Source organism: Gastrolobium bilobum, unplaced genomic scaffold (assembly GCF_033153095.1).
Source record: "Gastrolobium bilobum isolate Gb01-03AN ecotype WA unplaced genomic scaffold, APGP_CSIRO_Gbil_v1 utg53169, whole genome shotgun sequence".
Lineage (NCBI taxonomy): Eukaryota > Viridiplantae > Streptophyta > Magnoliopsida > Fabales > Fabaceae > Gastrolobium > Gastrolobium bilobum.
Window position 1 is genome coordinate 131,756 of NW_026898687.1, and position 15,914 is coordinate 147,669.

Consider the following 15,914-nt stretch of genomic DNA (forward strand, 5'->3'; position numbering starts at 1 on the left):
ACTGGAGGAGCGCGCTCAGGCGCTCTACAGCGCGCTCAAGAGCGCCAGGGTGAGAAAATTCCGATCGAGGAGTGCACTGTGGCAGAAAAATTTAGAGTTTCAGCGGGTTGTTGCACGCTTAAGCGCGCTGATACAGTCCAACCCAAGCCCAGAATTCTTAATTAATTGGGGCAAGGGCTAATTACCTATTAATAAGGGATTTCAACTCAGATTAAGGGGATTTTTGATAATTCTGATTGGGGAATCCTAATTGGGCAATAGAAAAATGCGTCTTCCATGCTTTAGAGCATTGGGAGCGGGTGGAATTCATGAATGTATTGGGAATTCTGAAGATTCACATGCCATCTCATCAATGGAGTTTGGGGATTCTTTATTGTTTTTATATGTCATTGAATTCGCTATGCTAGGCTAGATTCTTATGTAGTTAGGGGCAAATCGACCCTAATTGATTTTATATGATTATGAATTAAATTGTCTCTAAATTTCTTTCTTTCTATAATTGAATGAATTTGTTTGCGTTTAATGCTTTTTATGAGTTTGCTCCTCATAGATTGATTTAGGGGAATTGTATGACAATAGGGATGTTGGTACATAAATCCCGAATTAACAAATCTTAATATATAGAAAGCTGATCCAAACTTTGGAAACTTTGCTGATGTGTCGCTCTCTACTTCATTCTGAGGTTTGTGTTCACACTTGAAAGAATTTGAAATGTTTCCTCTTTTAGTAATTTTTTTCATTTTAATAAATTAGTTTGAAAATAAATTTCAAAATAATTTGATTTTCAAAATCAAATTATTTGGTGGCCAACAACAATAATTAATATCTCACTACTTTCTGCCTGGGAAATAGTTAAGCATATTAATTGTTAAATTCAAATTCAAAATTTGAACTGAATAGGTGGCAATTATTAAAATTCAAAACTTAAACTTCATAGGTGGGAAACAACTGTATTAGTATCTCACTACTTTCTGGATAATTGTTAACCCTATTGATATCCCACTATCGAGCTTAAATTATTAAAAATTGAAATTATTTCGTATATAAATAGTATGTGTTACTAAGTGACGAGACGTAAATTCGTTCTCATCTAAGCCCATTTTGATGGCAAAATACCTTACGTTCCCTCATATGATGAGCAACTTAGCATGAAAATCACTTGTTTTACACATTTGTGACAAAAACACAGTGGGGGAACGTATGATGACATATTCCTTTGAAAACATATTAAAAGGGGAACAGATTGAGAGCATTTATTACACCTGTTACTTTCATTTAATGCTCTGCTCATTTTGCAGGAAACGTGGAAACAATGTCTTCTAAAAAACAAGGCGGTGCACCACTTAAGCAGCAGGAAACGTGTACAGCAAGGAATCAAGAGTTCTCATTGGCCAAGAAGAACGCAAGGCATGAGGGGACTGCAGAAAACGGCTAATCATCAACAAATACTATCTTATCAAGCAACTTGCAAAGCTTCTAAACACTGTTGCCACCGCCCCGTCCCTTCATTCAAGAAACCAACTCCAAAGGATTTACAAGACTGCCACTCTCTCTTCTGCCTATACATAGGACGTCCCAAACACAAAAACATCATCGAATTCTGGAGGGATTGAAAGTCCTAAAAGAAGAGATCACCTAGTAGTAGTTAGTAGTTTAGTTTTATATAGCTGTAACTGTAGTTAAGTGACAACCCTTCTTCTCTGTTCTGTATCATCCCCTAAGACTGCTCACGAGCATCAAACCACCTTCTTCATTTTTATGTTTTGTTGTAAACTGTCTTTCAATTTAATATGAGTGTTTCTTCTTTTCGTTCCATTCGTTATCTCTGAGCTGAATCTCGGGTCTATGCGACTTCAGTTTAGAATAATTATGTTTAAAACATTAGCCATGGGCTGAACTATCTGTGGGACAGATAAACTGCAACATTCTTAAAGAATTATTTTCGAAACTCTTGACTGAAGCTTTTTGTATTTCTTTGGCTAAGTAAGCTATATTCATTGTGTATCAATGGAAATTGAACACATACTGAGAAAGGAACTTCCATAAGGAAGGGATTTCAGACAGCTTAGCCATTGGGGGCAGGTAGTGTCATGGCAAAACACTATTGGTCACCTTAGGAATAAGGGGCCGCTTCGTCCACTTTAAGGTTCTGTACTGAGTACCTGTTGGAGTCAAGGGAGCCATAAGAATATGGAAACTTGTGAGCCATCTAGTCCATGAGCTGAGGAATCGGAGTTGGCAGATAAGAAACTGGGACAAAGCCAAAAAGTGCTAAGTCTTGAGCAGAGGAAATAACTATTTGAGAATGGAGGAGTGAATCCGTTCCTTCTGTTAAACTGTTTTTAAAACCATCCACTTGTTGTCTCTTAATTATAGTTGGTACTGTTTTATTATTTTTACTTTATTTAATCATGTATCTACCAAATCTCCAATGATTATTATCTCACCTTCTTATAAACAGGAAGGATCACATATATAACGCAGCGAGCAATTGTTTGCCATCAGACTGAACTTACTGTTCCTGAGGAACGTTGTCAAGACAGTAGAGAATGTTTGACCTTATAGTTCATTCACTAACTTTTCTTCTCATTTTCATTCTTTATAAAATAGTGTAAGGCAATATCTAGAGTTCTATCCTCGTGGGAACGATAATCTGGGCCTTAATACACCCATTATTACTTGATGCGTGCACTTGCGCACTTGGGTTGAAAGTAAGGAAACGAGTCTGTGTTCTACCACCAATATAGAACAGAGGAACGTCCCCCATCAGAACTTATATTTTTCCACCATCAGGAAACCACCCAACACTAAGTCTTTTGATTTGGTAATCAACTTTTGTGCACATATTTGTTCTCTTATCTTTGTGTTTATCTTCTTCATATTCTCAAGTTGTTCTTCTATTAGATGAACATGTAATATTTTTCTCTCTTTTTTTGGTAGCTCTGTTGTAGAGTAAAGCCGACAGGATGATTTGGAATCACTAAGATATGTTGATGTAATGGTGTCATTTAGGAACTGCGTTATCTGGGTTATTTACTTGGTTGAGGCTTTTTTGACTGAAATGAAATTAGTGAGACTTCTGGGTCTAGCATATAATGTGCACTTATTCATGTTAAATTTATTCTCACATGCATTTGAAATTATAAATGCAGATCTAGGGTGGTCATACCCATGCGATTTGTGGAATGTTGGATGTTTCCATCTATCAAGATATTTTATGGCATTGTTTGAATCTGAAACAACTGGTCTTAGTGTTCTAAATGTGGAACTTTTGTCGGGGTACCTAACAATGATGGAGAGAGTTCTTGGACCTCTTCCTGAGCTCATGATTCGAAGGTCTAAGTAAGTAAAAAATTTATTGGACGTGCTCTAATTTTTTCCATCCAATATGGTAATTAGTTTGAGTTACATCCAGAGCGACAGTCTTCCAATTAATGAATCATTAACTTGGAATAGCTTAAAGGTTGAAGCCGATTAATAATAATTGAAAATGCTAAATTTATGTAGTAACATATTTTTGTCCGTTTACTTGACATATGTAGCTAAGGTGCAAAAAAGTATTTCAAGAATGGATCACGACTAAATTGGCTTGAGGGAGTTGGCTTGAAGGAGTTGTTCAAGGGAGAGCATTTATGCAATGAAAAACCTTCATCAACTTAAGGTTTGTTGCGCTTCCTCTTTACCATAAAAAAACTTCTCTATTATTTTTTATTTCTGAAAAAAAATGTAATGACCAATTATTATGCTTTATGCAGGATATTATATCACGTTATGCTGGATTTTGTATCACGTTAAGCTGGAAACTTCGAAGATGAAGTTTTTTTTGGGGGGAATAATTAAAAAAAAAACCCTTAAATCAGGGGAAAAAATCATATGTCTTACAAAACTTATTAATCCAAAAATATTAAAATTGATTATTATAATTTTTTTTTTGGGTGGAAAATTATTATAACTTATTTATGCACCAACCGATACAAATTTGTAACTACATTAGATTAAAAAATAATTAAATTCTATACTTGCCCTGACCTAACTAAAAATAATTATCTCTCAGGTGTGTGTGTATACGTGCAAAATTTATTATATTATATTAATTCAAAAGAATTTAAATAAAAAATGACATCTATCATTCTGTAAAAATGAAATTATAAAAAATTAATCACTATAAAAATGAATGACCATTCAGTGACCAGTGACCATCCAACTCCTGCATCGTAAATAGACTTTTCCCATTAAGTATTTTACATACTATTTTAATATTTTTCACTACTTTCTGCATGTAAAATTGTTAAGTGTATTAATAATATTTATTACTATGTCTATTGGGTGAAAAAATATTTAATATTTAAATTTAAACTTTTTAAATTTGAATTTTTGAACTTGATAGGTGGAAAAAGAGTTTAGCTTTTAATGTTTCTGAAATGGGAAATATATATAGTTCATCCAAACTTTGGAAACTTTGCTGACGTGGAACTCTTTTCTTTATTCTCCACTTTGTGTTCACACTTAAAACCAGTTTGAAATGTTACTTATTTTAGAAACTTTTATTATTTGAAAATTAAAATTTAATAAATAGGTGGGATAATATTTCACATTCAAAATTCCTTAGCGTGGTCCATGCTATTGTCAAGGGTTCTTTGCATGTCCGCAAAAAAATGCGTAAAGAAGATGTCTATTTTATAATAAAAAATTGGAGTTCAAATCACTTTTTTAATTTAATTTTTTATTTTGAATTTAAACTTCATATATGTGGAGAAATAGTTCAACATTTTTTTGTGGCAGACAACTGTATTGATGTCTCACTACTTCTTGCATGGGTAATTGTTAATCCTCTTAATTGTTTCCACTAATTTCTGCATGGATAATTGTTAAGCTTATTAATTGTTCCCACTACTTTTTTATAGGTAATTATTAAGCCTATTAATTGTTAGAAGCTTTAAAAAATAAATTTTAATATAAAAAATGAGTTTAGTATTTAGTAGATGTATAAATAGGATATGTGTTGCTGCATGTTTTCCTTTTGTAATCACTTTTTGTATACAAATTTCTTCTATTTCTGTCAGTTTATCTTTGTCATCATCTCAAGCCGTTATTTTGCATAAACTTACACAAGGAATGATAACTTAAAGGTTTTTGTGAATAATATAGGCCTCCAAATTGCAGCGTTGGAATTCCATAAATCATGGTTGCCATAAATCATGGTTTCGAAACGACAAGCAAAATTATAAATATGAATTTTTATGTCTATTAATTGTGGTTGCCATAAATCATGTAAACTAATGTAGCCAAATGTAATATAATATTGGTAACTAGTGTATATAAAGAAAAAAATTTATTTCAAAAATTCACTCAGTATATATTTTACTAATAATTAATTAAAAACACGTTACATCATTTTAACTATATATATATATATATATATATTTGTATATAAATAACGAAAACAACGTTGCTTTTTTTTAGTAAATCAAAATGTTGTTTTAAGTGTTAACCGAAATCTCGGCAAAAAAAAAAAAAAAACTGCATGGAAAAAGAGTTCATCATTTAATGTTTCTGCGGTGGAAAAAAAATTATATATAATAAATTTAAATTTAATATAAAATGATAAATTAAACAAAAAAATATTTAAAATTCTAAAAATATATGTATAGTTGATAAAAAAATAATTTAAATTTTAAATTTGAATGAAAAAAAAGAAATGACATATTTATACTTTAAAAGAATATATATTAAAATTTTCACTTAAAAAAATACAAAAAGAGAAAAAATTTCCGTACAAGTATTGTTTAAAAAAAATATTTAACATAAAGGTTTTAAATACACATGTATAACCAATTGAAAAAATATAAAAATTACAAATTAAAAGAGAAAAATTTATATAAAAAATATGTATAATTAATACAAAATAATTTAAATAAAAATAAAAAATGGCATCTATCATTACGTAATAAAACATTATAAAGTTTTAATCACTATAAAAATGAAAGTTGTAATTTAATAAATTAAAAAGAAATTAAATTTTCATTCTTTTGATGCAAGAGTGTAATTAACATAATTTTCTATGTCGTGAATGAATAACTAGAAGCTATTACTTGGAGAATGTGCATAGTCTTCTATGCATGTTTCCTATATTATTTTCTGTATGGAAAATTGTGTTGCCTGATAATATTATTTAATGTTATATCTATTGGGTAGAAAATAATTTATAATGAGAAAGACTATTATAATTCTAATAAAAATTATAATTACAAAAATACATTGATTTTCGTCCCAAAACGACGTCGTTTTAGGTTCAATGTCGATAACTTATTTACAATGACTGCAAAAAAAGAACTCTCTCTATATATATAGAAAGATGATCCAAACTTTGGAAACTTTGCCGACGTGTCGCTCTCTCCTTCATTCTGAGGTTTGTGTTCACACTTGAAAGAATTTGAAATGTTTCCTCTTTTAGTAATTTTTTTTTTCATTTTAATAAAATAGTTTGAAAATAAATTTCAAAATAATTTGATTTTCAAATTCAAATTATTTGGTAACCAACGACGCCGGCAACGATTTTTTTTCCCATCGGGCATCGCACTAGTAATTCTCTAGTTTATCATAATCTTTGTGATATAGGGATAGACATAGGGTATTGTGCAATCTTTAGGTACTTGATCGTAATGCATGTTTTTTTGCGGAACAACCGGGGAACTAAGATTCTTTCAAGATTGCATAGAATTAAGATAACAAGAGATTGAGCCTTAATTAATATAGAAAGAATTGATTAGCAATATATTAAGGACGATTTATTGACTTCTGAATTCATAACATGTAAAAGAGATTGAGGGAAGTCGAACCCTTAACTACGCTTATCTTAATTGTTAAAACCAACTTCTTTTCAATTCTTGTTTTTACTTTTGTAATTTTATGTTATTGGTTGTCTTTAAATTTTAATTCACAATTACTCGTAATTGATTGCTCAATTAAACATTATAGGAATCTGGACCCAAAACCTCCAGATTGGATGGGAGTGGATAGAAATCATGTTAAGAATGATTGTGTTAATATGGAGTACGAAGGTGCAGAGAATAATGGTTTGCTGAATGATAAGAATAAGCAGGGTTCTCTATCCCCTGCAAAAAGCTTATTCAGTTATCAATGAATGTCCTAATATGGAATACTCGAGAGGCTGTCAAGAAAGATTTTGGTAGTATTCTTAAGTTCATGGTAAGGAAAAATTCTGCTGATATTGTTGTTCTCCTTGAAACCAGAACTCAAAGCAAGGTATGCAAAAAATTAATGAAGAAGATGGGATTTGATAGCCTTTTAGTTCAAGAAGCTCAGGGTTTTGCAGGGGGTATTTGGTTAATGTGGCATAGTTCAAAAGTGGATATAGCTCTCCTATCCAAGTCAGTTCAATTTATTCATTGTAGAGTCTCTCTTCCTACAGGTAATTCATTTGATTTCACTGCTATTTATGCTAGTCCTTCTCAAAATGTTAGAAATAATCTTTGGGAGGATCTTAGAAAACTTAGTGAAACTATGAATAGACCGTGGCTGTTGGGTGGTGATTTTAATGAAATAGCTTACACTTATGAGAAGATATGGGGTGTTCCAGCTGACCCAACCAAGTGTGCTAATTTCTCTTCTGTGCTTGAAGACTGTCAGGTGACAGATTTGGGCTGTGATGGTCCTCTATTCACCTAGCAAGGTCCTAAATGGACCAATTTGAGAAGATTTTTTAAACGGCTTGACAGAGTTGTAGCGAATTTGGAGTGGAGAATGATGTTTGATGATGCTAGAGTGTCTTTTCTTCCTCGGATATTATCTGATCACAATCCTCTATTAATAAAGTTATTCGAAAATTCAAATGAGAAAGGTAAGAAGCCTTTTAGATTTTTTGCAGCCTGGCAGGAACATCAAGCTTTTAATAGCTTTATCCGGGCCAAGTGGGACTCTGATTTTGATTTTCCATATATGCTACAAAGATTGGTGCCTGAACTTAGAATATGGAATAAGAAAGTTTTTGGAGATATTGATAGAAAGAAAAATAGTATTACCCAAAAAATTGCCAACATCCAGAACAACTGTACTCAAAATGATTCTCAAGCTCTGATGAATTTGGAGAGTGATTATCAGAGAATGCTTATTAATGTTCTTCGTGAAGTGGAGCTTTTTTGGTTTCAAAAGTCTAGGTAGAAATGGATTGCGGATGGAGATAGAAATACTCGTTTCTATCATCTCAGTACGGTTGTCAAAAGGAATTCGAATAAAATCTTCAAGCTTAAAAATGATGGAGAGGCTTGGATTTCAGATCCTGAGGAACTCAAAAACATGGCTTGCAATTTCTTCAAAACTCTTTTCACTGAAGACTTATGTGACAGAAGGTGGATTTCTTCAGGAAACCTTTGGCCTGATCATCTAGAGCGGGAAAAGGATTCTTTAAGCAAAGTCCCGCATGAGATGGAAATTAAACAAATAACTTTCAGCATGGGAGCTTTCAAGGCACCAGGTATTGATGGTTTTCCTGCATTTTTCTTTCAGAAGAATTGGGAATTAATTAAATCTCAGGTATGTTCCTTAATTAATCAGATTTGGAATTATCCTAAAGTTTTAGCATCAATAAATTCTACTCTGCTGGTATTAATTCCTAAAGTCCAAAATCCGGTAAATATCAAGCAATTTAGGCCAATTTCGTTATGTCCGGTTATTTATAAAATTATCAGCAAGCTTATTGTGAGCCGGCTGAAACCAATTATGCAGAAAGTAGTTTCTTCTGCTCAATCTAGTTTTGTGCCCCAGCGCCATATTCAAGATAATAGCATTATTGTGCAAGAACTGGTTCATTCTATAAGGAGAATGCGGGGTAAGAAGTGTTTTATGGTGATTAAGGTGGATCTTGAGAAGGCTTATGATCGTTTAAATTGGAAGTTCATTCATAGAGTGCTTGATGAAATTCAGATTCCTGATAAACTTTCAAAACTGATAATGGCAGCTGTCACATCTCCAGAAACCAACATTATTTGGAATGGTAAGTTAACAGAGGAATTCCAACCAAGCAGAGGCGTCAGGCAAGGAGACCCGATCTCTCCTTACTTGTTTGTCTTGGCAATGGAGAAGCTTTCTCATATTATTGATACAGTAGTGAATGAGAATCTTTGGAAGCCAATAAGAGCTGGTAAGGGTGGACCCAAAATATCTCACCTCCTATTTGCGGATGATTTGATGCTTTTTCTAGAAGCCAGTAAGGATCAGCTTAATATCCTTTTCAGATGTTTGAATTTGTTTGGAGACATTTCTAGACAAAAGGTGAATGTTCAAAAATCTTCTATTTATTTCTCAAAGAACACTCCAGATGAGTTAGCTACTAAAATCACATAACATAGTGGATTCAAAAGAGTAATAAATATAGGAAGATATCTTGGAGCAATGATACATCATGGTAGAGCTACTAAAAATTTATTTGCTGGTATAGTTGAGAGAGTTAGAGAAAGATTATCTAGCTGGCAATCCCAGTCGCTCTCTCAGGAAGGCAGAGTGATTCTTTCTCAATCTGTGTTGTCTACTATGCCATAATACTTCATACAAAGCAATATGATTCCTAAAGCTGTCTGTAATGAATTGGAACAGCTTCAAAGAGCCTTTATATGGGGTGATACAGAAAGGAAGAAACATATGCATCTTATTGGTTGGGACACAATTACAAGACCAAAAGCAGATGGAGGGCTGGGGTTGAGGAAACTACAAGTCATAAATGAAGCTTTCTTGGGAAAACTAGTTTGGAATTTTGTTAATGATCCTGATCAGCTTTGGGTGAAGGTATTAAAAGCTAAGTACACAAATTCATCCAATACTCAGACTGATTTAACTTGGAAGAATGGAAATTGTCGTCTTTGGAAATTTATGTGTTATGTTTGGAATAAGCTTAAACCCAAGCGGGTTTGGGATGTGGGTGATGGATCTTCTGTTCTTTTTTGGGAAGACCATTGGGGAAAAACTTGCAAACAGAGCTATTGCTCAAATTTCACCAACAAAGGCTGGTAAGAGAGTAATTGATTATGTTACTCATTATGGAACTTGGGATTATGAGATTATATCTAATTTTCTTCCTGATGATTGTGTTCAAATTATTAGAAGCATGCTGCCTCCTCATGAATCTAATGGTATGGACAGAAAATGGTGGAATTTAGTTGGATCAAATGAAGTTACTGTGAAAAATATTTATTTTACATTGCTAAATCAAAATAGTTCTAATGGTATCGACAAAAAATTCTGGTCAGCCATTTGGAATTTAAAAGGACCCAATCGGATAAGTTTGTTCCTTTGGAAGATTGCTCATCATCGTCTATCAACTAGGAGCTTCTTGGCAAACTTTAGATTGTGTCCTCCTAGCTGTCCTAGAAAGTGATTCAAGCTCAGTTATCACTTTGCTCTCCAGCAGTGGAAGAGCAGCTAAAGAGTCTCGCTTAGTGACTCGAATTTGAGCATGGTTACAAAAAAAATTGAGAAGTTCACCTGGTTCATGTTTTTAGAGAAAGAAATAGTTGTGCAGATTGGCTTTCTAAATATTCTTTACACTATCCTGTTGTGAATAATTTTTGTATTTTTTCAAACCCTCCCCCTGGTATTTGGCCTTTGTATTGGGCTGATTTGTCTTTGTCTTGTAATTTTAGAACGATTTTATTGAATTGATCTCTTTAGGGTGTTATTGTTAACTCCCTTAGATTATCAAAAAAAAAAAATATAGTCAACGATCTCGTACTCAAAGTACACTTTATTACTTTTACGATTAGAACACTTCTCAAAGTCGCAACAATGCATTTGTTGACATTTTCATTGCCTACCTTTAATTAAGGAGGAAAATCCTCCAACAATAAGCCACGGAATTGCATGTGTTTGTGACGTCTCTAAACCATGAATTTTTAGTATTAATGACCCATTCTAGATGTCAATGACAATGACGTCTCTCTAATTTTGAAATCTACCATACACCCTCTTACTAAAAAAATTTGCATTTCTTAAAAGATAAGTTTTCACTCATCGGAGTTATACATGAGTGAAAATTTGTCTCAAATCATAAGTCTCATCATTAGAAAATAATAGTGAACTCAAGATTCTCCAAGAGGCAAGTGGAGCCTCTGCGTGCAAGAGACGTAAAGCACTAAGAAGCATTATACAAGCGCCATATACTTGAACCTTTTCCTCTTTAAAAATCATTGTATTTTTGTTGCCTAACCTAGTATTTGTATTCTTTATTGATGGATATTTATTTTGTCATGGACACTATCAAATTAGTATACTCCAACGTCTCTAACTCAGTGAGTTCTGCAACCAGCTTTGCAAACCTAGAGAACAATTCATCCATGATATCTTCCCCAAACTCAACCGCTAAAAGAGGTTCAAAAACAGCTCTTATGTACTTAGCTATGAACTCTCCTCTTGTTATGCTATCAAGAAAAGAACCATCAACATCCTCTTGAAGGTTTGCATCCCAACTCATTTTGATAATCTTCAATGTTTCAATTTTAAAAGATCCTTCCGCATCAATCACTTGTCTGACTTCCTCTGCTGTGGGACCATATAAAGGCAAATCAAAGAAGTCCAATTTTGCCTCTTCGATCAAACCCTACAAATTATTACAAATCTTTATTCAAAAGGAAAAAAAAAAAAAAAAAACTTTTGTTTTTCCCGTTGGTATCTATGTTGGTTATCAAAACCTCAACGCTTACCTCTTGGACCATATCATTAAGTACCATCCCAATTACAACCCAAGGACTTTTAATTTCACGAGCTTTTTCTCTGCCAATGAAAGTTAATACCATAATACCACCCGACATTAGTTCTTCAGAGCGTGATTTTAAAAAAAGTTTGAGATCTCTTTCAAATTGCTCAAAGTATGCTTGATAGACGGATGGAGGGCTTGTACTTGTTATGTAAGTATTTCCCTTATTGAGTGGCTTTCCAATACTGGTCGAATCTTTCGGTGCCTAATACCATTAATAAAGAAGGAATAGAGAAAATAGATTGAATTAAAGCAATTAATTTGGTGTTTGTAAAGCCACACATAATATGCTAGGAAACAATTGTGGATTTAAATAGCCAAGTACTTTGGGTATCATGTAAATGGGAATTTTAAATTTTAAATAAAACAACCACGTTCATCTAAAAACGAACCATCTAATTGATGGTATACTATCTATGTGATGCTCGGTTGTTGCATAGCAAAATCCATATCATGATATGGAGTAAAAAATTTTGTCTGTGCTACACCCACGAAATTAAAAAAAAAAAATTAAAAAAAAAAACCGTAACTCACCTATTTGGGTTTACTTTTCTTTATTTTAAAAGTCATATAAATTCTATTATTTTTTATTTTCGTAAAGAAATATGTATAAAAAAGAGAGAAATGTTATACTTACAACTTTTTTTTTACAATCTCTTACAACCATATATCATAACCGTTGATTTCCGTCAATCAACGGTTGTCATTTATTATGAATTAATAATTAATTAATGAATTTAAATTGCAAAAATCATAACCGTTGATTGACAGAAATCAACGGTTATGATATATGATTGTAAGAGGTTGTAAAAAAAAAAAAGTTGTAACTATAACCTCTCTCTAAAAAAAATACTCTAAATTCATCCCATGATATGATTTGAAATTGGGTTTATTGTAGTTGACCTGTGATAGCCAATGGAGACTGTAAGAGGAATGAAAGAAGTGAATGTAATTATTGGGAAAGAGTCTCCCATAAAAGTTCCCCGGTGTTGCATGAATAAAGCATGCTCCAACTTTGTCTCCTTTTCTTTGTGATATACTTTGGTAGAAATCAGGGAGTAACTTGAAGATGGTATTGAAATCGTTTCCAAATAAATCGTTGAGGTAAATTTGGAATACGGGTGACCCATGGTTTAAGTTCAAGCTAGTGTTACCAATAATGTTCATGATATCAGACACGACCATAATTGCATTTGATCCTGAAGAGCAACCTATCTCTGCTATTTTCCAACAACTTTCATAAGTTGTGTTGGACATCATCCGTTTGACACTCTCTTCAAGAACGTGTTTCGCTTTCAATATTACTTTTCTCTGCAAAAAAAAAAAAAAAAAAATTAATTTAGGCCAGTATCATATAATATTGAATTGGTATAATACTAAAAAGGAAGATGTTTTTTACTTGTATTTGCTAAATCACTTTAAACTATTTGTGCCAATTATAACATGCTTTTCTTAAGAAAAACACAATATTAATCAGATAATAAATTACTAAAAAATTATGGCATACAATTAGTTATAAATGAGTTAAATATTAATCATTATATAATTATTATTTCCGAAATCGGACCGACTAATTCTGTTGAGTTTGTGCCTCTTTACTCTTCCCAAAAATTTTAAATTAAAAATCAAATTTACTATTCTTTGTTACCAAAAAAAAAAAAAAAGGTGTAAAAAGAATGTAACTGAAATGAAAAAGGGGAAAAAAAAGAAAAAGACAATCGAACTGTTGAACAATTCTTTCCTTGTAAGTTAAATGTCACATGGTGGTGTAATTAAAATATAAGATTCAGATTACCAATATATATATATATATATATATAAGATTCAGGTTGTAAACCAATGTAATATAAGTTACAGAAAGAATATTTACTACTAGGACGTATTTTTGGCTTCGTTTTTTACGGCAGACGTTGGCGGCCACAATTTATTTTTGCAAATTAAATGTAGCAGCAGATAAAATAAATCCAAACAAATTATAGCACTCTAACAGTATAATCACGAAAAAAATTTAAAACTTGAATTTTTTTTTTTTTTTTTTTTATAGCTCAGGCTGCCAGAATAGCTTTTATAATATTTAAAAAAATTAAAAAACAACCTGTCTCAAATAATTTTAAAAAAAATTAAAAAAATGTCGGCGGCCTATGCCTTAAAAAACATTTCAATTTTTTATAAAAAAATATAAAATAATTTTTATGAATTTCTCAAAAATATAAAAAAATCATGAAACATACCGCCAAAAAATTTTAAAAATAAAAGATTGCAATAGATATTTGATATTTAAACAATTGTTTAAATATTCAAAAATAAATTATGAAAACGAATAATTCAAAGAAACATGTATCACCTTAAAAAACGCATCATGCCCACGCTCCTAATGTTTATTTTTCTTCTTCCTTCTCTTTATTCTTCTTCTTAGTTGCCTTTTATTCTATTCTCATTTTTCTTCTTTCTTATGACATTTTCGATCGTCTTTCTCCTTTTCCGTTTCTTCTTAATTTCGTCTTACTTTGCATCCTACTTTCTTACCTTGACCCTCCGCTTCCTCTACCTTGCCTAGATTTAAAATTCTCTTTAAATGATCGAAAAATATTTTTAAAAAAAATATAAAACATAAAAGTGCTTCAGAAATAACAAAAATTCAAAAAATAAAAATAAACCAGACCTGAATCATGTATTGTTGATAAAAATCCTTTGAAAATAGTCTCAAACTCTCGTCTATGAGTCTTAAACGATACAACAACGCTCAACCGAATGCCTTTTTTTATTCTCAAAAATAAAAATTAATCTTGATTAGTGATGGTTAAAGCTTATTGTCTTTCACCAAATAAGATAAATAACACTTGTAATTAAAGATTTCAATGAAATTCAAGAGAAGCAGCGATCACCCATCCTAATTCCTCCCTAGCCACACCACATGTATAATTAGGTTACAGAGAGAGAAAAATAAAAAGAAAAAAAAAAAACCTGAAGTAAAGAGCTTTTTGAGTAGCTTGTTTCTCCTGCACCGCCCTTCATGTGAAGGACTCGCTCTGTTGCCATAATGGATGCTGCTGCAAAAGACAACTCCTCAACTATTTCATGTTAAGGAAGGCATCAACAATATTTATAAAGCCTGCCATTAATTAATGTTCCCCAAATTTTTGAGATTTGGCTGAAGTTAGGCTGATAGGACCGTTTTTCACGTGATTATTCAATTCAACAATTGGAAGATAAGAAGAACCTGTCCACGTGGTTTGCATTTCATCATAATTGAGAAATGGTCGTAGCAGCAGCTACTTTGATATGGGACTATAAAATATTATGAAAGCACACAATATGTAAAGATAAAAATTACGAACTTTTGTATGCATAATTCTTATTAAACAATAAGGTGGCGTTTGGTTGAGGAGAAATTTTTTGAAATCTAGGAAAATAGAATTGATAGGGAAATGATAAGAAAGTGAGATAAGGTGAGATAGATAGGAAAATGTAAAAAAAAGTTGTTTGGTGGGGAAAAAGTTGACTGGAAAAATTTGCAAAAGTGAGACAAAATTACTTCACAAAAATTCGCAAAGAGTGGTTTAGCTCTGTGTTTTAGAAAAAAATCACATAACAAAAAGCTTTTCTAACAGTGCCGAAATCTATCTTTTTCCTATCTAATTGAAAAACCTATGCATTTTGGATGACTGGCTTTTTGTTTGAATCTCATCCAACCAAACACGTCGAAACTGGATTCCTTATGTCACTTGCCTAGAAAAATCGGATAAAGACGCCAGCCAAACACCACCTAATGTTTATGCACATTTATTTTTACAATTTCATTTTGCCTTAGCATTACTTTCATTGTGGTTGCATCAAAATCAAATTAATAGTTACAAAATATTATTAAATGAAAATTGTTAATTTAATTTTAATTCAATAATAACAATTATAATTATAAGAAGTTATAAGATAAAAGAAACTGTAAATATAATATTTTTTAATAATAAAAGCTATATTTATTTTTCTCACACAATTATTTATATACTCTGATTTAAAAATGGTTCTTAAACGCTTTTAATAAGGGTTTTATAAAAATAATGTCGTAAGAAAGTTGTTTTTCTTTCGGCTCATAAATTGATTTCCGTGTAATGATTTTTTTTTGTCTAATACATGTCTCTCAGTAGGAAAT

General features: G+C 31.9%; 3 protein-coding genes across 3 annotated transcripts; 2 read left to right on the top strand and 1 right to left on the bottom strand.

The window, feature by feature from the left end:
* The first annotated feature begins 7,140 nt into the window (after positions 1–7,140).
* Positions 7,141–8,181, top strand: LOC133318373 (uncharacterized). The gene is made up of 3 exons (XM_061520359.1): positions 7,141–7,339; positions 7,433–7,650; positions 7,897–8,181. Exons 1-3 carry the CDS (start codon positions 7,141–7,143, stop codon positions 8,179–8,181), a joined length of 702 nt encoding a protein of 233 aa, XP_061376343.1.
* A 135-nt stretch (positions 8,182–8,316) lies between these two features.
* On the top strand, positions 8,317–10,390 carry LOC133318374 (uncharacterized). The gene is made up of 4 exons (XM_061520360.1): positions 8,317–8,553; positions 8,746–9,291; positions 9,613–9,801; positions 9,965–10,390. Exons 1-4 carry the CDS (start codon positions 8,317–8,319, stop codon positions 10,388–10,390), a joined length of 1,398 nt encoding a protein of 465 aa, XP_061376344.1.
* An 858-nt stretch (positions 10,391–11,248) lies between these two features.
* LOC133318402 (probable jasmonic acid carboxyl methyltransferase 2) lies at positions 11,249–14,824 on the bottom strand. Its single transcript, XM_061520393.1, has 4 exons — positions 14,729–14,824; positions 12,668–13,075; positions 11,712–11,969; positions 11,249–11,608 (listed from the first exon to the last, which is right to left on the bottom strand). Exons 1-4 carry the CDS (start codon positions 14,801–14,803, stop codon positions 11,249–11,251), a joined length of 1,101 nt encoding a protein of 366 aa, XP_061376377.1. The 5' UTR covers positions 14,804–14,824.
* Between the last annotated feature and the right edge of the window lie 1,090 nt (positions 14,825–15,914).